The sequence below is a fragment of the Vulpes vulpes genome, chromosome 3, assembly GCF_048418805.1.
Source record: "Vulpes vulpes isolate BD-2025 chromosome 3, VulVul3, whole genome shotgun sequence".
Classification (NCBI taxonomy): domain Eukaryota; kingdom Metazoa; phylum Chordata; class Mammalia; order Carnivora; family Canidae; genus Vulpes; species Vulpes vulpes.
In genome coordinates, this window is record NC_132782.1 from 124,422,408 (window position 1) to 124,450,098 (window position 27,691).

General features: G+C 39.7%; 1 protein-coding gene across 9 annotated transcripts in view; it reads right to left on the reverse strand.

Annotated features, from left to right (window-relative positions):
- The window catches only part of CDC14A (cell division cycle 14A), a 178,622-nt gene that overhangs the window by 56,240 nt on the left and 94,691 nt on the right, over positions 1-27,691 (reverse strand). For 8 of the 9 annotated variants that reach the window (XM_072754506.1, XM_072754503.1, XM_072754505.1 and 5 more), the window contains 3 exons: positions 19,961-20,048; positions 10,938-11,168; positions 2,794-2,932 (listed from right to left, as the gene is read on the reverse strand). In XM_072754506.1, coding sequence (XP_072610607.1) covers positions 2,794-2,932; positions 10,938-11,168; positions 19,961-20,048 — 458 coding nt within the window. The remainder of the gene's footprint in view (positions 1-2,793; positions 2,933-10,937; positions 11,169-19,960; positions 20,049-27,691) is intronic. The other variant, XM_072754509.1, reaches the window with a different exon arrangement.

Consider the following 27,691-nt stretch of genomic DNA (forward strand, 5'->3'; position numbering starts at 1 on the left):
GTGAATGTCATGAATGCACTAAGCAATATTTTCTGCTGTGGGATACCTCAAGACACAGGCTTGGAAAGGAAAAAAATAAGAGGGGAAGAGAACAAGAAAAATATACAGATTCAAGCAAAGCATAATACGACCTCTGGTGCCACTCAAAGCATAAAGCAGATTAGACTCCTACCTTGATGGAGGTGATCTAATAAAGCCTGGGAAAGCCTGGGAGCGATCCAGGCATTTCCCCATGCCAGTTCTATAAGAAACACTGCAAAACAAGGAAGGTCTAGTGCCTCAAACAAAGAACCTGCCTTCAGGAAGGTACTGACCTAAGCATTAATGACTTATTTTAGGACTGATTTTAATTTAATGACTTCAATTAATGACTGATTTTTTTTAAAAGATTGTATTTATTTATTCATGAGAGACAAAGAGAGAAAGAGAGAGAGAGAGAGAGAGAGAGAGGCAGAGACACAGGCAGAGGGAGAAGCAGGCTCCATGCAGGAGCTAATGCAGAACTCGATCCGGGGACTACAGGATCACAACCCTGGGCCGAAGACAGACACTTAACCACTGAGCCACCCAGGTGTCCCAATTAATGACTGATTTTAATGCTTCAGTTATATAAGGAAGTCATTCTTGCACCTCAGTTCTTACAGAAAAATACTTAAAAAATTATAATATGGACTCATACTCAAAGAAATATCCTGAATTTTCTAGCTCAAGTATCTATAAATGAAAAAAAAAAAAGAGGCACTTTTCTTCAATCTAGAGTACCTTTGCCTCATAACCTAATTTCTTCTGTTATTTTGAGATGTGGCAGAGAGAGGAGGCATAGTAGAGAAGGAGGAGGGAGGAGTGTGCAGGCATGTTGTGGGAGGGCTGTGGTATCTGACCCCCTAGGAAAATGAGGTGCAATTCTCAGCTACTTCTCCTCACCTTGTGAGCTGCACCTAGCAGAGTGCCCGGTGCAAGGTGAGTATTCAACAGGTACCTAATAGATGAACATTCTTCCCAATAATGGTTTTAAGAGATTGATGGAACATATTAAAGAACTAGGCTTAGTAGTGTCTTGGTTTCTGTTTCCTAATCCTTAAGGCCATTTATTTAACTTTAGTGAGCAATTAGTACAAGTGGCTGGCAGATACACTGCACCAAGCTCCATGCTATAGGCACACATAAAGCAAAACAGAAGAAACCACTGACTGAGAATCTGACAAAGAATAAATCTCTAAAGGAACAGAATTACTTTATTTGTATCTCATAGGCCAACCCTAGGAATCTCTGTCTTCTTAATGATCCTGTTCTTGGGTATTTTTTTCCTGTGAATTCATTACACTTGTGTTTCAGTCTTTGAAGTGAAGGTATAAATTCACATTTCCAGCACTGTTTTCTTATTTCCTCCCCCACCAAAGCCCCCCCAGGCCGGGAACTAAAGTAATTCCTCAGCAGGATTCCTCAAATCCTTTTAACCATTTCAGATGCTTACGGCTTACTTAAAGCTCCTTTCTGTGGAAGTCACAATCATTTGTTTCTCACCAACAGAAAATTATTTCAATGGGAAAAGAATTATATATAAAAGAATGCTATTCAAAATACAGCCATTGCAGGCAGCCCGGGTGGCTCAGCGGTTTAGCGCCGCCTTCAGCCCAGGGCGTGATCCTGGAGACCCGGGATCGAGTCCCACATCGGGCTCCCTGCATGGAGCCTGCTTCTCCCTCTGCCTGTGTCTCTGCCTCTCTCTCTCTCTCTCTGTCTCATGAATAAATCATGAATAAATAATAAAAATATTAAAACAAAGCAAAAAAAATACTGCCATTGCAGCATAAAAGGAAAAGAAAGAAAATTTCTTTTTTTTTTTTTTAGAAAGAAAATTTCTGAGTAAGATATAATTGATAACATTTTAGAGCTGGACCTAAATCAGCTAGTGTTAATTTCATCTCCTCATTTTATTAATGGATAAACCAATTGTGATTTCTAAAATTTTATAGAGAAATCAGAAAGGTTTGTTCTCTTTTTTTTTTTTAATTTTTTTTTATTTATTTATGATAGTCACAGAGAGAGAGAGAGAGAGAGAGAGAGAGGCAGAGACACAGGCAGAGGGAGAAGCAGGCTCCATGCACCGGGAGCCTGATGTGGGATTCGATCCCAGGTCTCCAGGATCGCGCCCTGGGCCAAAGGCAGGCGCCAAACCGCTGCGCCACCCAGGGATCCCGGTTTGTTCTCTTATGATTTTAATCTCCACCTTATGGGCTAGGAAGGAAGGAAGGAAGGAAGGAATTTATAAGTAGTCTTCCAAATAAAGGTCATAAAGCCATTCAGTGGCATGGCCAGGACTAAAACCCAGTTCTTTTTTTCTTACTTGGTAACTCATAAGCTGCAGCTACTTGAGCAGTTTAGTTAGTTGTCAGGAAAGCAGCAATGTCACCAAAATCACTGACTGACCTTAGTTGTGGTTTCTTTTCATTCTGCTTTTAGACACGCAAACAAAAGAAAAGAATGAAAAGTGTCAAGTAGGATGACATAAGAAAATTGCACTGTAGCCAGATCACACATAGAAGATGACAGAAAAAAGGTAGGCAGAGATGGCTCTGTGATTTTCTTCTCTCACCTGATCTAAGAGATAAAAAAGGTACAAAGTTAGAATGCATTAGCTGTCAAATCAACAATATTCCATTAGAGGTACAGACTTCTCTCACAATGCAGCCATTTTATAACCACAGGCCTGACACAGTCCACAACCAGAGAACAAGAGGTAGAAATGATCAGAAGGCGGATGTAATACAGTAATGGAGACCATATACTTACTCTTCCAAGAAGTGCTGCTGGGGTCCTATAATGGAGCCTGGTCGGCATATTCTGATCCAAGCAATTATTTCAGCATGTGTAAACCTGTAGTGTTTCATGACATAACAGGCAATCAACGTCCCTGTTCTTCCAAGACCAGCTGCAAGAAAAGGAAATAGACCAAGAAATACAAAATATAGCAAATGCACCCACAAAAATACTGAAATCCAACCCTGCCCAGAAACCGCAATGGTTTCAAGTATAATGCAAATGTTTTAAACCCAGAAAATAGGAGCCCCTGGGGGGCTCAGCAGTTGAGCATCTGCTTTGGCTCAGGTCATGATCCCGGGGTCTTGGGATGGAGTTCCACATCAGGCTCCCCACAGGGAGCCTGCTTCTCCCTCTGCCTATGGCTCTGCCTCTCTCTCTGTGTGTGCTCATGAATAAATAAATATTTTGTAAGAGAAATAAACAAACAAACAAACCCAGGCAATAATGTAATGCTTTTTACATAATGTGGGATTAAAAGATGATTCTAACTCAATAAATCTTCTAAAAACAGATCATAAAATTAAAATAAGACTATATAAGAAAGTATAAAAATCACAGCAAGGGTCTTGAAAAATTACTAAGTTCAACCCGTGGGGGCCTTTGGGAATGCCTGTCATCATAAATGTTGTCAGGACAATGCGGGTTCCATGACAATCACTTACAAAATATCAGCTGTCAGGTGTCTCCACCCTCTCCATCCTTGACCCCAGCCGAGGCTGAGATGAATCCACAGTTAACAGTTTGTCTGTGTGACCCCTAAGTCAGCAGTATAACTGATTTTGTTATATGGCCAATTTTTTAGTTTATTTAAATGGTTCAGGTTTTTTTCCTAACTTATTTTAGAATAAGGAATCACAAAGTTTGAAGATGCCATGGATGTCATCAAGCCTCATCAACTACCTCAAGTGTGTCAATACTATCTGTGTCAGATGGTCATCCCAACCTCCATTTCACTCCCTCAGAGACCAGGATTTCAGGATTTCCTCAGTTAGGAGGTATTGATGGAGCACCTACGACCTACCAGGTACTGTGCTAGAAGCTGGAGGCACAGTGACAAATAAAAGAAACATTGTCCCTGCCCTTGGGAGAGCACACAGTCCACTGAGAAAGAACAAAGCAAACAGAAGTGCTCAAATTTCATTTCTCTGGGCTCCTGCATTTTCTAATAACTTCTGTGTTAGCTTATTTTCCTTCTGTTGAATGCACTGTGTGTTGCATAAGATTAAGTAATACAATTAGAAATGACTTTCAAAACAAATGACTTTCAATGAAATACTGGTTATTATTGTGAACTCTGATTTCTTCAAAGTGCTTTTTACCAGTTGCTGTATTTTTTTCCTCTCTCCAAAGAAATAAAAGTGATAGAACTTGATTTACATTTTAGCCAATCTTTTTTAAAAAATACATGCTGACTTCCTCCTTTTGCAAAAATATTCAAACACTTCATCAAGCTACAGGCTCTCAACAGTAGTGGTTGTTCATACATCAGAACAACTGAGGCCCAAAGATACCAGCCAATTGACTCATATAACAAGAGAGTAGGGAATTCAGGACTAAAACTCCCCTATGATCTTGATTCTCATCCCAGAATTCTTTCCACTCTTGGCTCACATCCTGTCACTCATCTTATAGGTACCGACTTGTGTAGAAAGCACCGTGAAAGATCTGGAAACAGAAACATGAAGACAAGCAGGATGCCTGCCCTCATGATATATATAAGACTGACTGAAACAATAGTGCTCATTTACAAGCATTTTCTAAGTCTTTCCATATCTAGCTTCTTGGAATTATATTCAATACTGTAAATTTTTATTTAAGTATCATCCACAACCAAGGCAGTATGCAGAGTTATTTTTCCACTACTAAAAATCTGTTTGTATCATATACACTTTTTCTAAAAGAAGAATAAAGTGGCTCTGGGGATGCCTGGATGGCTCAGTCAGTTGAGTGTCCAGCTTTTGGTTTCACCTCAGGTCGTGAGCTCATGTGTCATGGGACTGAGCCCCATCTAAGGCTCTGCGCTCAGCAGGAGTCTGCTTGAAGATTCTCTCCCTCTGCCCCTCTGCCCACTCACACTCACTCTCTCTCAAGTAAATAAATAAATCTTTAAAAAAAAGAAATAAAAAGAAAGCTCTAATTGTTTTTAAACATTAAATTTAGGCAGTCAAATGTTTATTCAAGATGCCCAGGACAAGGTTCTGCTCGTAGAATAAGGATATAAGCAAGTATAGGATATAATTTTTGACCAGGATGAGTATCAGAGTAGTTGCTGACTATCAAGCAAGAAACAATAAGAAAGAAATGAAGTTTGAACTGAAACTGGGTTTTCAGACAAAGGGGAGGGGAGTACTCTGTGAGCTGCTAGTGTCTTCAAAGAATAGGTCATTGTTGACACAGACTTTAACAGACTCTAAAGAATAGGAAGGTCACAATATTTTCAGCATAGGGTGTGATAGATGAAAGCCTGGCTGGAGAATGTATCAGTGTGTGTCAAGTGCCCTGTGTATATAATATGAATTACTATCTCCTATGTATATAATATGTATTATTACTCCTCAAATATTTGTAGATGATGCTTTGATGAACAAAATTCAACTCATGTTAAAAGTATTACAGAATTCAAGGTGGTTCAGGCCTGGGTGGTTCAGGGCTTGAGCGTCTGCCTTCGGGTCAGGGCATGATCCCAGGGTCCTCCACCTGCCTGGTTCTCCCTCTGCCTATGTCTCTGCCTCTATGTCTCTCTTGAATAAATAAATAAATAAAATCTTAAAAAAATAGTATTACAGAATTCATGATATTATCAACAGCTAATAAAAATACAACTGCTATCATGTAAAAAAAAAAATCTGTATTTTTGCCTTTAACCAATGGAAAGGACAAAATAAAGCTGCCATGTATTTGGGGGCAAGAAAGTGCAGTGATAAAAGCAGATGGATCTAGCAGCAGCACATGGACTATGCTGGAAAGCACAGAGGCAGGAGCTAGGAAGCTGCTGGGAGGCTGGGGCCAGAGGGCGAGGCGGGCTGGATGGATGGTGGTGATAAAAAGGAGGAGCTGAGTAAGAAAGACATTTGGACTGGGTCACAGAGAGAGTCAAAGATGACTGATATTTCTGGCCAGGGAAACTGGTACAAGGTCAATTTCATCTGTGAAAACATTTAGTTAGAAAAGGAAACAGGAAAGTTGACAGTACTGTTTTTAATATGTTTAAGAATCTTTCCCCCAAAAGGCAGAGCCCCTTTGTCAACTTTCCCTGGTCAAATAATAAGGAGTATCTGCTCTAATCTCTCCAGTACTTTGAAATACAGTGCCTCAGCAAATCTAAGATACCATCAAGTCACCTAATGGTGTGAAATGCACCATTATTTAAGCTCCACCTAAGTAAGAAAAAATTAAACTATGACATTCTACCAATTTTCAGATCTACCCTAGATCCATAAATGTGAAAGTGTGAAAAAGCTGTCTCTAAATCAGTGTTTCTCAATCTTTTTTTCATTACTGCCTCCTCCAAGAGTCTAAGACATTATTCCTGATCGTCTCCCATGTAATTTTACTGCCACAGTATACTGCATACCTCTACATACTGTATGTAAATCTGTGCTTTATACAGAAAAAGAATAGTTCCTCCTCCTCCTCCTTCCTCCCAAAAAACAATTCTTCCTCCTTGGAGGCAATAATGCCAGATTGAAAATACATATCAAAAATGCAAGTGAGGGGCACCTGGCTGGCTCCATCAGAGGAATATGTGACTCTTGATGTCGGGATTATGAGTTCGAGCCCCACACTAGGTATACCTCTATAGATTAGTATAGAAGTATACCACTACCTCTATAGAGATTACTTAAAATCTTTGTTTAAAAAAAATGCAAATAAAATTACAAATAAGCTCATGTTTACAGATGCTTGATATTCCCTTCCCATTGAGCCTTCTTTTTAAAAAATTATATTTACAATGTTTTATTAAATGAGGGGTATGTGTATGTGTGTATGTAGCCTGATTTCATCTGAAGTACCTTTTGCCCCAGACCAAACGTCAACATTCCCTAGAAAAGAGTAAATTTTAATTATGGTCTCAATGGGGCTCTTCCTTTAATATTAGAGTTTAAGAGTAATTTGCCTTTCTGTTTCTGTCCAGAGCAGATATTCTCTGCCTCTGCAGAGTTGTTAACTCTCAGACATCTAACAAGACTACAGGTAATCATATGGATAAAACACAGCGGGAAAGCGTGAAGTAGGAATCCTTCTAGGAACCAGGGCACGGTGAGTTTCCAAAGTCCCTCCAAGAAGTCACCAATGTGGGTGTCTGTCTGGAGAGGAGATAGTCTTTCTGGAGGCAACATTACCTCTCATTGTTCCCTCCCTGTGCAAGGAAGGGGCTGTCCCATTCCCTCAGTTGGGCACCTACTCACACACACTCACAACCAAAAAAGGTGGTGCAGAAAATTTTCAAATTTCTCTGAAACTAAAGTTGCTTCCCCCTTTTAAAAAGAGTCTATAATTTAGATCTATAAAAAGAACGTACTTAGCACTCAATAGTTAGGAGCTCTTACCACAATTCAACAGAATAAGAACATTTCACTAAGTTTCTATAAAAACTTTAACAAATTTCTTAAAGCATTCATAATTAAAGGGCTCCCTGACACAGCAAGACAAGATGTTGAAAAGTATTCTATTTATACCAAGTTAAATGCTGATTCCCTTATAGTTCGGGGCATTTTCTGAAATCTTATAGAATATCAACGGTCACATACCAGAACATCATAGTGCTCCCATTTTTTAAAAATTATTATTTGTGCTAGGAAATTTTCAAAAGCTCATAGCCATCCATTTTATCAACCAGAAGGTGGACTATAGGTACTGGATCATTGGTAAGATTTCACACATTCCCAGTAAATCAATTTCTAGTTTCTCTTGCTATATAGCACTTTATGTGGAGGCATGACATATTCATTCCCTTTCTAGCAGCTACTGAAGTTCATGTGACATAGAATAAGATTCTCTCTCCCTCCTCCTTCTACTTCAGTTAAAATGCTCAGTGCTGCTTCAATTCCCAGAAAACTAAACTGACTTAATTAGGGCAGATGTCAAAATAATTAACAGGCCCATAGTAGATAAGTATGCTATTAAAAGCAATACAGCTGTAATTAAACCGAAGGTGTAATCTTTAGAAAGGAGTCCTACATGTGTGTACAAGTGGAAGCAAATGAAATAACATTATCCAAAAGATGTCACCACATGTAAATGTGACCTTCCCATACAAGAACGCACCTCAGTGCTAAGAGTTCTGATTTTAAATTAAAATATATAAACCTCTGCAGCATAAAATACACACACATACACAAACACACACATATACACAACTTACACACCCATTCTGTATTTTTTTAAATGTTAACATTCACAAATCTAGGATATAATACAGAGAATACCTGTAATAAGAATGTTGAACATCAGAGAGTTTCATTTTTATAATTTTAGTTAGATGAGAAATGTTATCAAGAGAGATGCTGATACCCAAAGGAAAATGAAAACACTAATTCAAAAAGATATATGCACTTCTGTTTCTTGTAGCATTATTTACAATAGCCAAGACATGGAAGCAGCCTAAACGTCATCGATAGGTGAATGGATAAGGAAGATGTCTCTCTCTCTCTCTAGATATATATATATATAATATATATATATATCATATATATACACATATATATCTACATATATACACACAGGCAATGTAATATTACTCAGCCATTAAAAAGAATGAGGTTTTGCCATTTGCAACAATATGGATGGACCTGGAGAGGATTATGCTAAGTGAAATAAGTCAGATGGAAAGACAAATAACGTACAATTTCAATTATATGTGGAATCCAAATACAAAACAAACAAAAAAGCAGAAACAGATCTGCAAATACAGAAGCAAAGGGGAATGAAGGGAGGGGCAAAGTGGGTGAAGGGGAGTGGGAGGCACAAGCTTCCAGTTATGGAATGAATAAGTCACAGGGATGAAAGGTCCAGCACATGGAATATAGTCAATGGTATTGTAATAGTGTTGTGTGGTAATAGATGGTAGCTACACGTATGGTGAACACAGCATAATGTATAAACTGTCCAATCACTATACTGTATGCCTAAAACTAATATAACACTGAATCAACTATACTTCAATTTAAAAAGTAGAGAAAGATACTGAGTTTTAAAGACAGTTTTGCATTTTTTCTTCCATGACTTTGTCAGTCCAAGACATGACACACAGATAAAAAGCTCTATGACTTGGTAATCATAAAATTAATTGACTAGGAAATAAGGCCAAATTCATCTGAGGAAAAGTGCTAAATTTTATGACACAAAAATAAACTTTGAGAAAGAACACATAAATATCTCCTACTAAATGTTGGTAGCTGCTCTATTCCCATTAGCTCTCAAGTTCCACTGATATTTGAAACGTGTGAAATGCAGGCTTTTTCTCAGGCCTGGGCAATCTTTAACAGAATGAGCTGGAAAGGCAAAGTTAGAGTGCAAATGGACCACATCCAGGGCGAGCGGGCTCTCCACTCCCCCCTGTGACCCAATTAGAACTGAAAGCACTCTGCCATGATGAGTGAACAGGACACCTTCCTAGCAGACCCCCCATCCCCACCCCATCGGAGAGATGGGACGTCCTGCAGGTCAGCGCCCCATCCTGCTAAGAAGTGGGAAGAGGAGGGGCAGAGGCTCTGTGGATGTGGGTGAGAAGCCTGACTCAAGGAGCCCTCATCCAAAAGGGGGCCGCATGCGGCACATTTCCATCTCTCTGGGTCTCTGGCAAAACACAGCTTCCCGTTGCCGCTCACATGTCAGCCAAGTACCTCCACCTACTCAAATCTTAAACATAGAAACAAAGGCCTACAAAATGGTATTTTAATTTCTGTCAGAACCAAAGCCATGCTTGTCTGAATAAGTCAGTTACAGCAGCACTAGGCACTTGAAAAGAACAGCACAATCCCCAACACCTACTAGACAATTAGCATAAACGCCACACAAACTGGTTCTCAGGCTCACAGTCGTGAGAGCAGCACCACCCAGCGGCCTTCTGAACCGCTGCATGTGAGGAACTAGACTCCATCCCAGGGTGGCCAAAGCGCTGTCCCCTGTCACTGGAATCAGAGATCCCGGTATAATACCTCCCACCACGCTGGAAAATCTAAAATGCAGTATGATCCTCCTCAAGTCTAACAACCAGGCTCCGAGAAAATGTTATTTCACATTTTCTGAGTAGCCAACGCAAGGCTGCCGGATAAAATGCAGGATGTATGTTCTGTGACATCTCTAAAACGTACTCAGAAAGTATTCATCGTTTCTCAAAAATTCAAATTTAACTAGGCATCCTGTATTTTCGTTTGCTGAATCTGGCAACCTTAGGGCTCCTATAACCTGAAAGAACCCCGCCCCAGAAAGTACCCACCTCTAGAGAGCAGAGATTTATTTACATAACCAAATCTTTACATAACCAAGATCCCTCAAAAGAAGCAGTAACAGCATCTGCAGCGAGCTAGCTACTAGCCAATGACCCAAAGATGCTGCTGTCCACTGGCAATGGGCAGGGAAGACACTGGTTCATCATGCAAAAGACTAGGAAGGGGAAAGGGGGAGCAGAGAGCAAAATGGGACTCCAGACAGCTGGGTCGTATAATGGGAGCATCAAATATGAGAAGGGTGGAGGAGGGTAGAAAGGAGATAGCCAATTCTAGAAGAAAAAGAGAAAGAAAAAAACAAACAATCAAACACTAACAACCCTTGCCTCTTGTCAAGGGCACGTAGGCACTGTGACTTCCCTCACCGTGGGGCCTGCTGGTGGTGAGCAGGAGCATGGTCACGTAAGGCCAGGAAAACCATACCTCCACCAATTATCCATATCTAAGCAAACTTTTCCTTAGGGAAGGGGTTATTTAAATGGGTTTTTGTGTTCTGGTTTTCCCAAGCAAAAAAAACAAAACAAAGCAAAACAAAACAAACAAAAAAAAAACCCACTGGTATTCTTCTTCTGAAAACACTAACTGGTTTTGTTTTGCATGCCTGACTGCTTGCAGCCACCACCTCCCCTTGTGGAGGCGCAGGGGCCGCCAGGCCGGACGCACCTTTGCAGTGGACAGCGATCGCCCCGTCCGTGTTCTCACAGATGTTCAGGAACCTGCGCACGATGTTGTCGCTGGGCGTGCTGCCGTCTATGAAGAAGAGGTCATAGTGCTCAAAGCCGGCATCTATGAAGCGCTTGGCCTCGTAAATCTTTTTGTTCAGCCTCACAACTGCAGTCACGTTATGCTTTTTGAAATAAGGAAAGTAGGCTTCAGGGGCGTGAAGAGGATAGCCTGTAGGGAAAACAGAGCTGTGAGCCAAAGGCACGCATTCCACCTTACACATCCAGAAACACGAAAACCTGTCACTCTGAAGTTTATAAATCTCAGCAGAGCTTAGGAGGAAAGTGCATCTGCTGAGAGAGTAAGAGGAGGAAGCACATTTCTAAAGCAGCGGTCTGTGACACACACGCACGCACACACACACACACACCCCACAGGAGGGGTAAAAAAACCTTCTCCGAGTATTGGAAATTGCTAAGGAAAATTCGAAACCTTGGGGACACCTGGGTGGCTCTGCAGTTGAACATCTGCCTTTGGCTCAGGGCGTGATCATGGAGTCCTGAGATCAAGTCCCACATCGGGCTCCCTGCAGGGAGGCTGCTTCTCCCTCTGCCTGTGTCTCTGCCTCTCTCTGTCTCTCATGAATAAATAATGAAAGAAGGAAAGAAGGAAAGAAAGAAAGAAAAGAAAGAGAAAGAAAGGAAAGAAAAAGAAAGAAAGAAAGAAAGAAAGAAAGAAAGAAAGAAAGAAAGAAAAAAGAAAAGAAAGAAAAGGAAAGGAAAGGAAAAGGAAAAGGAAAAGGAAAAGGAAAAGGAAAAGGAAAAGGAAAAGGAAAAGGAAAAGGAAAAGGAAAAGGAAAAGGAAAAGGAAAAGGAAAAGGAAAGGAAAAGAAAAGAAAAGAAAAGAAAAGAAAAGAAAAGAAAAGAAAAGAAAAGAAAGAAAGAGGAAAGGAAAGGAAAGGAAAGGAAAGGAAAGGAAAGGAAAGGAAAGGAAAGAAAAGAAAAGAAAAGAAAAGAAAAGAAAAAAAGAAAAAAGAAAGAGAGAGAGAGAGAAACTTCAACCCATAGGATTCAAATTCCGGAAGAAACTCCTCCCAAGCCAAAACAAAGGCACTCAGGAAGCACTCAAAAAGGTGCCCAGGAGGCCTGGCATGACTCTTTGTGCTTTTTCTTCCACTTGACAAATAACTTTTCAACTACAGTTAAAGCCTTTTTGCCAGGTGATTAGTTTCAATCTATAGTGCAATCCCCCACGAAACAGAGTAAGAATTTTTAAGCACCTACCATGTGAAGTCACCATTGTTTATCATTTAATTACCAACACAGCCTGTGAAGGTAATAATAGCAAACCCCATTTAACAGATCGAGAAACTAAAAAAGTTGAATAATTTTTTAGACCTTTCTTTTTTGTGGGGGGCAGGAGTACAGGTGGTCAGCCCCTAAAATCCCTTCTCTTTCAGGTGGATCCAGCACCCTGTGAGCATTCCTGGATGCCACAGGGTCAGCTGGGTTACAGACATGTGACCTGGACTTTGCCAATCAACAGAAGTGACCACCAGAGGCTTTGACCACTGTAGACCTTGTCCACAGCCCCGGGGATTAAGAGGGGACCCTGACTGCCACATCTGTACCTTGTGCAGGGTTCATGGACTCCTGGCATCCCGCGTGAGACAATCTCATTCACAACTCTTTCATGATGGTGGGTCCTATGCGTATGGGCGGTGGTGGCCAGCAAAGTAAACCAGCAATTTCTGCACCGTGTCTTTGGCTGTATTTCCTGCTGCCTCAGACCCTGCACATGCGAGTCATTTCCTACTTTCTCTCTGCAGCAAGCCAACCCTCTCGTGCTGGGGCCAGGGTCTGCAGAGGACATTTGCAGCTGGTGCTCGCTGTCCATTCAAAACATAGGAGGCACAGAACACAACCAGAGTGACCAGAGGAGGCCAGAGGAAGGAAAAGGAGCTTCTGTGTGGGGGCCAGCAAAGCTTCAGCAGCAGAAGACAGGAGCCGCCCAGCCGCCTGGTCTTGACTCCACAGCCCCCAAGTGCACATACCAGCTGGGCAGCATTCCCTTCAGATCCAATACCAGCCTGGCTCCCCGTGTTCCAGGCCCCAGATTCTGATAACCTCACTTTCTACCTTTCTTAAAGGCAGGCGCTTGTTTCCTCCATAATATTCTGGTTTCTTCAGTGTTGCTGTCTTCCTTTTTGGCCATCTCTGTAACAAATCCCTTGTATTGAATTCCCTCTGTTGGAAGTGGTGTGACTGCATTTCACTGCCTGGACTCTGCCAAGATATCATCTCCTCTGGATCCTGTTCATTTTTTTAGGCCTCTTTCTCCAGACTTCTCTAGGAGGCTGAGATTCCCAGCATAATTCCAATCAATGCCTTTTTGGTTTAATCTCCCTGAGCTGGTTCTGCTGCCTGCAACCAAGAGCCCTAACTGGTATACTGGGCCATGGCCACACAATGAATGGAGGAAGAAGTGGACAGCAGATCAAACTGCCCCACAGCCCAGACAAGATCTTCAAGGACCATGCTGCTTCCAGGCAAACAGGTAACACAGAGCCTATTTTCAATCTTCTGTGGAGACACAGTAACTTATACACACAGACACACACACACAGACATACACACGCATTTAGAGAAAATGGATGCTTTTCTACTTGGAAAAAACAAATGTGTTTTCCTTTTTAGCTCATATTATTTTCCAGCAACAGATTTACAATCTAAAGGAGAAAAGAGCTATGGTTGGTGATATGGGGAACAATGGAAGAAAGAAATGTAGGTAAAATCGTTTATTTATAACCTGAAGCCCACAGACAGATACCTGAGACCGACAGAGTAAGACAGTCCTCCAGGAACTCCCAACTGTCTCAGTACTTTGCTAGAGGGAAAAACAACCTGAGCTCCACAATAACTAGGCCTCTAGCGTCCTATAAGTCTTTAGCATATAAAAAATCCTCTTGGAAACTTCCTTTAGAGGAAAAATGAGTGGGAAATACCAGAAAGGGAGAAAGAACATGAAAGACTCCTAACTCTGGGAAATGAACGAGTGGTGGCGGAAGGGGAGGTAGGCAGGGGGTGGGGGTGACTGGGTGACGGGCACTGAGATGGGCACTTGACGGGATGAGCACTGGGTGTTATTCTATATGTTGGCAAATTGAACACCGATAAAAAATAAATCTATTTTAAAAAAAGAGAGACTCCCTTTATCTTTATCTCTCCCAATCCAAAGTATCTAATCAATCAATCGTTCCTCAGGGGGTAGGGAGGGAGGTAGAGGGGGTGGCCAGATCTTTCTGCCCAGGGGTCCTGTCCTCATGCTATAATAAAAACACTTTTTGCACTGAAAATGTCTCAAGAATTCCTTCTTGACTGGTGGCTTATGGACTCCGCTCCAAACCACATCGGTTGGCATAAGGAAACAGAGTTTTTCTATCATGTAAGAATGGGAAAGAGAAGACTCCTAAACACATGGGAAGTCTTCCCCTGGTGTGGCAGGCTGATGAGCACCTTCTGACCCTGGGTTCCTAGCATATCTGGCACCTCTGTGATGGCACCTGTTTTCAGATGTGCTGATGGTTGGTGTGGCATCTATCCCCCCCCACCCCCTCTACCAAGAAGAGGAGGAGGAAGAAACTTTCTTCTTATATATTAATTTCTATCAGGAGTAAATGGCACTATAGATAATATACCTAATTTAACTATTAAGAGAAACTATGTGTATATCTAGATTTTAAAAACCAATAACAACACTGGAAAGTTATCCAAATATGACAATAGGACACCGAAATAATAACAAGAATAATAATGATCCTAGCTAACACTGACTAAGCACTTACCATGTGCCAAGGCACTAAACTAAATGCTTCATATGGATCATCTCGTTAAACCTTGCAATTACCCAGTTATTGCTGCCTAGAAAAGTAAACTAGCCCAGGCGTACACAGCTAGTGAGAGATGGAGGCAGCATGTGAACCCTGGTAGTCAGATTCCAGAGCCTGTGCTGGGGTGGATTTCAGTAAGATCCAGCTTGACTCCATCTGTTAGGTCTCCAAATAAAGGAACATTATGTGAACATTATGGGCTACACTTCCAAGAGATAGTGAGAATTCTTTAAAATCCTCAAAACTGTCTCAAGTGAGTTATAACCAACGAGAATAACAATATCCTATGACCTCTGAATAACTGGATGTTATCAATGCATTTGGGACTGGTTTTAGCAACATACAGTTTAGCATTCATCAGCCCCTTCCTCCATTTGGCCACTAGAATGCGCCCTAGCAGCAGTAATCCCGGGCGGAGCCCAAGACCTGACCTAACCAGAGACAAAATTTCAGAGCCCAGAGATTTAAAATTCCTCTCTTCCCAACCCCTCATTTAAAGTTAGGACACTGAAAAAAATAATAATAAGAAATAATGTTAGGACACTGAAAAACACCAGTGAAATGACTAGTCACCCAGTCATTATTAAGAGTAAAAACTTGGTGCGCCTGGGTGGCTCCCTCGGTTAAGCATCTGCCTTCAGCTCAGCTCACCGTCCCAGTGTCCTAGGAGAGAGCCCCAAGTTGGCATCCCTACTCAGTGGGGAGTCCGCTTCTGCCCTTCCCGCCTCATTCCTGCTAGCTCCAGCTGGCTGGCTCGCTCTCTCTCTCTCTCTCAAATAAATAAACACAATCTTTCTAAAAAGAAAAGTAAAAACTTCAAAATGGGCAGGTAAATGTAGGAAGGAAGAAAATATATTTAGGCTCATTAATGAGAAAAATGTTATCAGGTTATCTGCTATCTAAGAAGCACCTATTATTATGTGCCTGACACTGTGCAAGACACTTCATAGCATCTCTAATCTTCACTAGATGCCTGCATTGTACATCCTACTTCCCCAGCTCCCATCCCCGTTGACATACAAAGAAACTCATGCTCAGAGAAGTTGTGGAGCCCTAGGAAGTTCACACGACCACTAAGGGGCGGAGTCAGGTTCCACTGCCCAAGCTCAGCTCACCAGCTTCTCTTAACAGGCTTCAAACTGTTGCCATTCCTTATCTCCAGCCATCTTTTTGGTGTTTTCTTTCTCTCTTTCTTTCTTATTTTTTTTAAAGAGAGAAGGTCATTGCCATCTCTGAGTTTGCGGGATTTTTTGGAAAACTGGAAATCCAAAATATGTTTCATTCTACTATTTTATTATTTATGTATCAATTCAAACTTATTTAACCAAAAAAAAAGTGGGGTTCTCCTCTTCTCCACCATCAAAACAATGTGAACCAAGATAATTGTAACAAGCAACTTGCTCGGTGTTGATATATCACATACCTAAGACTCTTAAAATGCATTCTGCCTAAGATTTCATGACTTCTTTTGCTACATCCTTGCAACAGCTTTTTGAGTGTTAATTTCTGTAAAATCTACCTTTTCTATTAACAAACCCCTAACACAATTTTCAGCCTCCTCAGAAAAGTTTCTCAATTAAAAAAAAAAAGCACCTAGATTTCACTGTAATTGGATCAAGTTTATTAATTCCATCACACAATTATCTTCTTAAGCTCAAAAAAGATGTACAAAAAAAAAAAAAAAAAAAAACAACAACAACAACAAAAAAAAGATGTACAAAGTTAAAGCCCTTTTACAAAAAATATGATGAAGCTTCTAGTGACTATCAGATCTTAAAACAGGGAGTCCAATAAAAGATCAATATTTACTAATGACAGCCTTAAGTGAGATTGTTCTAGACATCATAAAAACCAACAAATACTAGGTAAGTAGCCCTTTCAGATTTTTTTTTCCCTCAATGTAAGAAGGCACAATAGATGCATAGGGACAAAAAAAAAAAAAAGAGATGCATTTGGAGCAGAATCTTAAGTGTTTATTTCTAGATTATGTAATTATAGAGTGGCTTTTTCTCTATATTGCTTAAATTTTCTATAGTGAACATGTACTTCCTCTGTATTAAGATGAAAAATAATACAGAATTTGGAATCAGAGAGACCTGTGTTTGAATCCATGTACTGCCATTTTCTAGCCGTGTAAATCTGGGCAAGTGAGGTAATTCCTCTGAACCTCTTACCTTGTCTTCCATAAAATAACTACCACCTCCCCTAGAGAGTGGTTCTGATTCTTAAAGAAATGATATGTGCACAAAAGGCTTATTAGCCCCATTCCTGGCATATAGGCAAATTTAGCTATAGTTATTTCCCAATATTGTAATTTTTAAAGATTTTTGACAATTAAGAAGTTACAATCTTCCCACTATAAAATAAACAAGATACTGATATGTAATTATACAGTATAGGGAATAGGTCAATAATATTGAAATAACTACACATGACAGATGGTAACTAGATTGAATGTGGTGACCATGTTCTAATGTACAGAAATATCCAATCACTATGTTGTACACCTAAAACTAATACAATATTAAAGGCAACTGTTCTTCAATTAAAAAAAAAAGAATTGTCGCACAAAATATTCGAGCCTTTTATCCAATGATTCTACTACTTAAGAATTTAGAGAAGGAGAACTACAAAAAAAAATGTGAACATTTGCCAACCATGAAAAATGAAAAACTGTAAACCATGTAGATCTCATTCAGAAAGTAACAGCATTATAGCACATCACAAAATAATATATAATGCAGTCACGGAAAAGTATAATGAAAACCTACATTTACTACCATGGAAAGAAGTCTGTGACATGTTAGGTGAAAAAAGCTGATATAAGACAGTAATCATAGGGTGCCTGGTGGCTCAGTCAATTAAGCGGTCAACTCTTGATTTGAGGTCAGGTCATGATCTCAGGGACCTGGGAGCAAGCCTCACATCAGGATCTGTGCTCAACAGAGAGTCTGCATGAGATTCTCTCCCTCCCTCTCCTTCTGTCCCTCTCCTTGCTCGCCCTCTCTCACTCTCTTTCTAAAATAAAGAAGTAAATAAATCTTTTTAAAATAAAAAGATAGGGCAGCCCCGGTGGCGCAGTGGTTTAGCGCTGCCTGCAGCCCAGGGTGTGATCCTGGAGACCCTGGATCGAGTCACACATCAGGCTCTCTGCATGGAGCCTGTTTCTTCCTCTGCCTGTGTCTCTGCCTTTCTCTCTCTCTGCATCTCTATGAATAAATAAATAAAAAATCTTTAAAAAAATAAAATAAAATAAAATAAAATAGATAGTAATCATGATGCTATGCTTCTAAAAAAAGAAAGGTTTGTTTGTATGTGTGTGTATGTGTGTGTGTGTGTGTGTGTGTGTTCACTGGAAAAGGAAAAAAAAAAAAAACGTGTGCACACAAATACAAAGAAGCAGATGGAAAGAAAATTAAATCCCCCTATAATCCCACCACCAACCACTAACCCTAGAAAACTTGGGTAGAATTAAAGGTAATTTTTATGTGCTTTTTATTAATTCATCTGTATTTTTAATATAATCATGTATTACCTCTCTAAAAATACTTTAAATGATTCTTTAAATTACACCTCTCATCTTCTCTTTAAGAAAATGTCATAAAACACAGGAACCCTAAATGGCAAAATTCTTTCAACTTCATCAAATGAACACCCACCAACAAAGCCACTACTGAAACTACACACCCACTGAGATTTCCTAGGTCTGAGTCAGATCACTTTGCATAGAAGGCCAAAGGTAAATTTAATCAATCCTGTCTTGAAAGACCAACTGCCAGAAAGCAGTTTCCTTGGGCACTTAACATGGTACTCCTGACAACCCAACATGGGAGAGGTTAATCAATGTCTGGAGCAAAAGAGATTCATTAACAATTTCATGAATGAGAAGATGTAATTCTGGCTTCAGTACAGAGGACTCCTATTTGGTAGCTTAACTCTCTAGACTTGCATTACCCATTACAGGGAAACCATGCTTGAAGCAGAGTTCCCTGGAACATATGCTATATGCATGAACTGATACACACATTTGTGGAAGCTCAAACAAATCAGTAAATCTGAATGCATGATTAACAATATACAATGAAACTAGATGTTCAAACTAATACTTAGGATGATGATGGTGATAAAAGGAGAATAACCCTAAACTTTGGGTTTCAGATGTTTCCTCAAAAGACTGATGTTCCAGTTCTATGACTAGATAAAGAGCAATAAAAAGAAACTATTATATTCATAGGTAAAATTTTTTAATTTTATGTGCTGCTCCCATAAATTATACTTAAGCCTTGGTGCCTATCATTACTTGTCTTCTAGGAATGTTGGCAGGTGAAAATAAATAAATAGAGAAAATAAATAAATAGAGAAAATAAATAGTACTGTGAAAACTCACATAGCTGATTATGTTTCATTCAAGAGGCTTTTTTGTTTTGCGCTTTTTTTTTTTTTTTTTTTTTGTCTTCCTGAGTATGTATGCCCCTGGCTATACACATACTGCAAATGAGTAATTTAATCACTGTCAGCTAGAAAGGTATTCTAGTCATAATGGAACTAAATAGATCAGTATGGTAGCAATGTTTAGGAGCTCAGGTCTGGGATGGAGTACCAGTTCCCCCTATTACTCTGGGTAAATTTTCTACTCATAAAAGCCTCAGTTTCTTCTTCTGCAAAATGGAGATAACCGTATCTAAATCTCATAGAGGTGCATATTAAATGAGATACTATAGTGCTTAGGTAGTAACTATGTCACCACCATCATCATTGTTATTGTTCCACATGATGTTCCCCAAAGAATACTCTGATACAGCACTTTGCCACCAAATAAATCTCAGAACCACTGACAGAATTCAACAATCTGCTTATGAGGTTGACCAGTTGCTTCTCAGGTTTTTCTTTGATAACTGGGTCAGGTAAAGTGCCTAATTATGCATTTTAAAATTTAAATTTTTTCTAGTTTTAAAACAGGATTATAACTTCACCTACTAAACTATATTTAACACACTAATTACTACTGTTCAATTTTTTAATTAATAAATATTCTCTGGAGACTATTACCAAAAGAAAGGATTATCTGAGGAAATTAAGAAATTAAAGATGAACTGAAATAAATTTTTGGATGGTAAAGTAAAGAAAAACCTACCATTTTCAATTTTGCTTTTTGGATGTGGTCCACTAAATGCTAAAAATTTTCCTGGAACAATCCAGTTGAAGTCACCATTTTCAACTCGCTGGTAGAATTTTGTGAGAAAAGAGAAGAAAAATATTTTATAATTCTTATACAATTTAGGAAACCCTTACAAATAATACTGCTTTTTACTCTGTTAGTACTACTGAATATATGTGATGACAAAGTAATATAGCTTAAAATAAAAAACATGCATCTGATTCTCAAACTGATATTTCAATCTGTTTCAGAAAATGTTTTATTATCTATGAAAAGTTTAGAAAACTTTATTTAAAGTAGAGGTACTTTGCTTAAAATAATTTTGTCTCCTGGCTACTCTGCAATGCAATGAAATGAAAACAAATATTACTTGTCTCTGCAATAAATAAAGGGAGAGAAGATAAAAGAAAATATAAGCACTTTTCATGAACATGGTAAACATATTTTAAAGAATGAAAAAAATCTATAAATGTCAGGGTCTTAATGAACACACTTCCATTTTTTTTCCTGTTTGTATAGGTTACTACTATTGTCAGTGTTGATTTTAGACTGGGTATGAAGGAGGCAGGAGTGAGGAACAAAGTCATCAAACCCTCGAGGTACCCCACAAACTTGAGTCAGCCAAAGTCTCCCAGAGGGGTTGCAAACCCAAACAGCTAACTAGTCAGGAGAGAGACATAAACACAGGCAGGTGACTCTTCAGCTCTGGTTAAAGTCACCCTGCAGGAAAGGATAACTGAATGTGGCTGACCTTCTGAATGGGTTTTCACATAAATCTCTCTATATTTGATGTTGACTACTTTAAGTTTTTAAATAAAATGAAACCAAATAAAACACACCAGTTGTCAGCCTCTGGTCTACAGTCCCTAAAGGATCCTCAGAAAACCTCTGAAGACCAGGGAAGGGGCCTAGCATCCTCCTACTGCTCCATTATCCTCTTCCTTGCTTCTCTTCCTTATGTGCCTCTAAACCCATGGAACACTGGGGCAGGGCTGAAGGTACCCAAGATTTGCAGAGAGTTGGGACACATCTGTGCAATGCATCATAAAATATATGTCACTTCTTCACATAAGCATTCTTTAGCCCACTCACAACCCACCCCTACCCTACCATGAGCCCCAGCTTCTAGACTCTATTTCTACCCTCAAGGCTCTCTAGCACTGTACAGATACCTCCTCAAGCTGGAAAGAAAGGCAGTTCTCTACTGGATCAAGAATATCCATTAAAAAGGCTTTCTAGGGATCCCTGGGTGGCGCTGCGGTTTGGCGCCTGCCTTTGGCCCGGGGCGCGATCCTGGAGACCCGGGATCGAATCCCACGTCGGGCTCCCGGTGCATGGAGTCTGCTTCTCTCTCTGCCTGTGTCTCTGCCTCTCTCTCTCTCTCTGTGTGTGACTATCATGAATAAATAAATAAAATCTTTAAAAAAAATAAAAATAAAAATAAAAATAAAAAAAATAAAAAGGCTTTCTTCTCCACCACTACATGGCACAGACCCCAAAGGTAGGAATATGTATCAAATACAGTCTGCATCCTACTGTTAAGAGCACTAAAGTAGTTGTTAAATTAATTGGAGTAACGCCATCAAGGAAATTAGAGCCTTTAATTACTTATACTACAATTATCATTTCTAATTTTCATGAAAATCAAAACTTAGCTGTACAATTTCTATGTTTAAAATGAGATGTTTCTTTCCACTTATAATAAGTTATAAGTGAAACCTTACATGACACATTATAAATGCCTGAATTGCATTAATCTAACTATAATAAATATAATAGCCCCATAGTGCCGGAAATAAAATCTTAGAGCTACTGAATGTTATGATTACACATGCCAAATTATATCTCAGGCATAACTATTCATAACAATCTGATTAAAGAATCTAATATATAACTCTTTGTGACACTTAAGCTTTTTCTTGTTGAAAGAAAGCAGTCTCTAATGGTCCAATGTCCCTCTTAAGTAATTAATAAGCTTAAAACATCATTTAAAAATTCAAAAATAAAGGTATCCTCTAATCAGCAAAAGGCTAAAGGCAATTCTTTCTGAACAATAAAAGAAAGTAGGTTTCTATGTTCACTCTTTCTGTATCCTTGACCACTAAGTAAGCCTAGATAAATTTATCGTACTATGTCTGTTTATTTGGATTACAGACATCCATTTGGTTAAATAGTAACCTTTTATAATCAATCATATGGAGAAAGGCAGTGGATTCACTAAGATACATTTACTCACAAAACCAAAAAGAATATGTTTGCAAATCTGTCTACACAAAAAGATAAACAGCAGATCACACTGGACTATATTCAGTAGCTTAGATAAGCTTGATGGAGTAAACAATGAGATTTGGGTCTTAAATCTAAACCTGAAAAAAATTAGTAAGAAAGCTATAGCTTTCAATTGACTAATATAACATAAGCTTACTTCAGTTAAGTATCCCAAATTAATGTGTGCCTTCTTTCACAGTGAATTAAACAAACATCAATATTTATCAATAATAAAATATTTAAGATGATACAAATTGGTTTTCTAATTAAATACACAAACACACTTCACAGAAATCTAGATAGGACAGAAACCAAAGGTACTCCCCAACCCTACCACACTTTACAAACAAATGTCTCAGCAAACATGAGGCAAGAAGATGGTTTTACCTCTTACATTCCAAAGCCTACTGTACTGCCTATCAAGTGCTACGTAGGAAAACTGTACATGTTCTTCACTATAAGAAAAAAAAAATAAAACCTGAATTCCTTGGGTGCCTAGGTGGCTCAGCTGGTTAAGCATCTGCCTTCAGCTCAGGTCATGGTCCTAGAGTCCTGGGATCAAGCCCAGTGTCAGGCTCTCACTCAGCAGGGAGTCTGCTTCTCCCTCTCCACCATTTGTGTTCCCTTTTCCTATCTCTGTCACTCTCTCAGATAAATAAGCTTTAAAAATCTTTAAAACTTTTTGAATTCCTGAAATGAATATATTTAAGTGTTAATACTCACTTTACTATAGAATTCTTCAGTCTAGAGAGACTCCTAACTCTGGGAAACAAACAAAGGGCTGCGGAAGGGGAGGAGATTAGGGGGATTAGGGAACTGAGTGATGGGCACTAAGGAGGGCACGGGAAGGGATGAGCACTGGATGTTATACTACATGTTGGCAAATTGAATTTAAATACAATATTTTTTTTAAAAAGAATTCTTTAGTCTACAAAAGATTCACCAGATTTCTTTGAAATAGCTAAAGAAATCAAAGTTGCTTACAAAGTAAATAACAGTATTAAAACTGAAAAAAAAAAAGTAAACACAATCTGACTTGAAAACAAATTTTTACAACTTCTAAGAGAAACATGTATGCCAATGAAGTATGCTTGTGTTGTAATGGTCACAAATGGTCACAAATGCCTGTGATGTAATGGGACTGTAATGGTTTTTCAGTCCCAATACTGAAAAACATTTGGCTTTTTACCATTGTAATAAACAGACAGTAACACAGAAAAGACAGACCTTGAGGTTAACAATTACAGGATTGATTCCCTTTATCAAGAGATACGTTTTCTAAGACAATACAGACAGTGTTTAAATACAATTAGACATTCCTTAAAACATTTGCTGAGCCTTTACTATAAATCAAGGACTATAACTTAGGTGTCACACAAAAAATAATTAAAAATATTTTCTCTGTGCTCTTAAGGAATATGAAAGCAAGTTGGAGTGATGACTAACAGTAATAATAATAGATGCAAATACATATAGAACACTGACTCTATGCGAGGCACTACTCTGTTACATGCAACTCATTTCATGCTTATGGCAACCCTATGAGGTGGGTCCTATTAGCTCCATTTTATACCCATTGCTATAGACAGAATTTGTGTCCTCTCAAAATTCATAGGTCAAAACCTAATCCCCAGTATGATCATATTTGGAGGTCATATTTGGAGGAAGGTCATAAGGATGGAACCCTCATAAAGGGATAGTATCCTTAAAAAAAGACCCCCAGAGGGATCCCTGGGTGGCGCAGCGGTTTGGCGCCTGTCTTTGGCCCAGGGCGCGATCCTGGAGACCCAGGATCGAATCCCACATCAGGCTCCCGGCGCATGGAGCCTGCTTCTCCCTCTGCCTGTGTCTCTGCCTCTCTCTCTTTCTCTCTGTATGACTATCATAAATAAATAAATAAATAAATAAATAAATAAATAAATAAATAAATAAATAAATAAATAAATAAATAAATAAAAAGACCCCCAGAGAGCTCCTTGCCCTTCTACAATGTGAAGACAAGGGAAGTATATGGCTATGGAACAGGGCTACCAATGACCAGACCTGCTGGTTCCTTGACCTTGGATTTCTCAGTGTCCAGAACTATGAGAAATAAATGTTTGTTGTTTAAGCCACACAGTCTCTGGTATTGTTACAGCAGTCCAAACTAAGATATCCATTTAAAGAAAAAAAAAAGTTGCATTACACTTTGAAAAGAGCTATAATAGGGCAGCCCCGGTGGCTCAGCGGTTTAGCGCCACCTTCAGTCCAGGGCCTGATCCTGGAGACGGGGGATCAAGTCCCACATCAGGCTCCCTGCATAGAGCCTGCTTCTCCCTCTGCCTGTGTCTCTGCCTCTCTCTCTCTCTGTGTGTGTCTCTCGAGTAAATAAATAAAATCTTTAAGAAAGAAAAGAAAAGAAAAGAAAAGAAAAGAAAAGAAAAGAAAAGAAAAGAAAAGAAAAGAAAAGAAAAGAAAGAAAAGAAAAGAAAAGAAAGAAAAGAAAAGAAAAGAAAAGAACTACAATAGAAGTATATAAGAGGTTTAACTATTTGAGAAATCAAAATGAATCACAAAATCTTTTTATTCATTAAAAAGTATCTTCCCTTTATTTCCCTCATTTCTAAAACAATAAAATAGTGTTGATGGTATAGTTGTATTATATAAATGCAAATATGCTGCAGTGATTGGCACTTTGTGTATTTAAAGCAGAGTAAATATTTGAGTTACTTGGCTTAAATTAAAATGTCATGCCATCTGGCTTTAAATAATCAAACTCTAGATTATTAATTCAGATTTGCTTTTGAGAGCAAGTGTGGTGGAGGGAGAAAGGAGGTCCCCATGTGGATGATTGGTTTGCCTCTGCTAGCTCCAGCTGGGGTGGGGATATTTGGGTGGTAGAAAACACTTAGGAGACTGCTCCAGCTGCTCAGAGCAGCGCAGCCTCTGCTAATGCAACTCCAGGGACCCAGGACATTTGCAGGTGCCACTGCTCAAGATATGACAATTTGAGACCACAAACACATATATAATTGTTGAAACTTGGAAGCAGATGCCCTCACTCATGGAGAGTGGCCACAAACCAGAGCCCTAGAGAAGAGCGGGCTTCAGGTGCACAAAAGAGAGAAAATGCTCGCAAAGGAGACTGAGAAAGAAGGCCAGAGAGCAAGGAAGAGAAAAGCATGAGATAGAACCTTAGGAATTAGGGAAAGAAAGCAAGCATCCAGAACTAGAGTGGCCACAGAACAAATCAAGTAAGAAGAGGGTCAAACACAACCATGTGGTTTGCTGGCTCTTCTGTAAGCACAGAGAGTTTCATAAAACTTACAGAGGTAAAGGCCAGCCCAGAACCAACTGACTGTAACAGAGTCTAGACTGCTCTCTTAAGAAGCTTGGAGGTAGGGTATCTGGGTGGCTCAGAGGTTGAGTGTCTGCCTTTTGCTCAGGTCGTGATCCCAGGGTCCTGGGATCGAGTCCCACATCAGTCTCCCCACAGGGAGCCTGCTTCTCCCTCTGCCTGTGACTCTCCCTCTCTGTGTGTCTTTCATGAATAAATAAAATCTTAAAAAAAAAAAAAGCTTCAAGGTAAAAGAGAACACAAAAAGCAAACTAAAGAGGAAGAAAAAACCATGGGAAATTTCTTAGGACAAGGTAGACCTCAAAACATTTTATAGGGGATCCCTGGGTGGCTCAGCGGTTTGACGCCTGCCTTTGGCCCAGGGCACGATCCTGGAGTCCCGGGATCAAGTCCCATGTCGGGATCCCGGCATGGAGCCTGCTTCTCCCTCTGCCTGTGTCTCTGCCTCTCTCTCTCTCTCTCTCTCTCTCTCTCTCTCTCTCTGTCTATCATGAATAAATAAATAAAAATCTTTAAAAAAAATTTTATAGATTTAAGCAAAGGGTATAGTGGATTAGCAGATATGGCAATGCTGGGTCATTCCACCTTATTAGTCAGTGTCCAGGAAGGAATTTTGCTTCCTTAAACTTGTAGCTTTTAAGTGGTATACTCAGGACTATAGGAGAGCTCCAGGGAAATGCTTCTAATAGTTAGTTCTTTGAGTAGTCAAATCCCTGTGGGAGGCATACCTCCATAGTTCCTCCAGGTGGTAAGGGTGTGCTCACCTACCTGCCTTCTGGAGCTTGCTTGACTCTAGTCTTACAGCAAGAATTCACATTTTTCTAGTTCCATAATCCATGAACAAGAGGGCAGAGCAAGCAAGCAGCACCCAGATTACTTACATTCTAGTTTGGTATACAAACTGTAATCCAAAGCAAAGCCCTGAAACATCATACCTTGGGTGTTCAATAGCAATAACTCCTGCTGTTGACCTAAGGTGGCATATTGAACAGTAGGAGACCTAACAAACACTATTCATTCTCAAGGTACATACATATGGGAACCCTCAGGAATGCACACTACCTAGTCAGGTGACAATTTACTTATTATCTGCAACGAAGGATGAGATAGTCAACCTGGACACTATCTCTGCTCATATATATTAAGCTAAATTGAGGTTACATGGACAGCCTGGTTGAAGAAGACACCTCGCAATTTGTGTTGGACATAACTGGTTTAAAAAAAAAAACTCAGAGCGCCGGAGTGGCTCAGTCAGTTAAGCATCTGCTTTTGGCTCAGGTCATGCTCCTGGGGTCCTAGGATCAAGCCATGCATCAGGCTCTCTGCTCAGCACAGAGTCAGCTTCTCCCTTTCCCTTTGCCTCTCCACCCCACTTGTGCTCACTCTCTCTCTCAAATAAATAAATAAAATCCTTTTTAAAAACTCACTTCTGAAACATAGATTGGTTGGTAATGAAAGAAAGAAACATCATTTAAAGATGTTGACTACCACAGTCAATACATTTTGCCCCTGGAGTGTTACTACAAAATCAGAATTCTTAATTAATAAGTCCTGGTCACTTTCCAAGGTGCTACATCCCTGATTTTAGTATTCAATCATTTATTTATTCTTTCATCTGACCAATATGTAATGAGTGCCCACTATGAGTATACTATCCTGCTGGGTTACTTACTCATACAAAGATGAACAAGGCACGGTTCCTGACCTCGAGCAGCCAGGGTGCAGGGATGTGTACAGAGCACCATGCAGCACCGTGAGAAGAGCTCCCACGGAGCTGAGAATGACTTAGTCAGACATACTGACGTACATGTGATTGGCAGGAAAGAAGAGATCACAGGAAGAGGGGGAACAAGAGTGTGTTGCAAGGCACAAAAACATCAAGAAGCACTGCCGTCCAGGAAGCTACGTGGATTTGGGTCTGAGAGGGAAGAGGAAGAGACAAGAGTGGAGAGGAAGGAAAACCCATGTCAAAAGGGCCTTTTGTGCCACAGTAAGGAGTCCGTATTTCCTCCATACTTTTAGTCAGTGTGGAGCCCATGAAGGACTTAATGCAGAAGACTGGTATAATCAGACTCAATTTCTAAAACACACACTCTGATAGG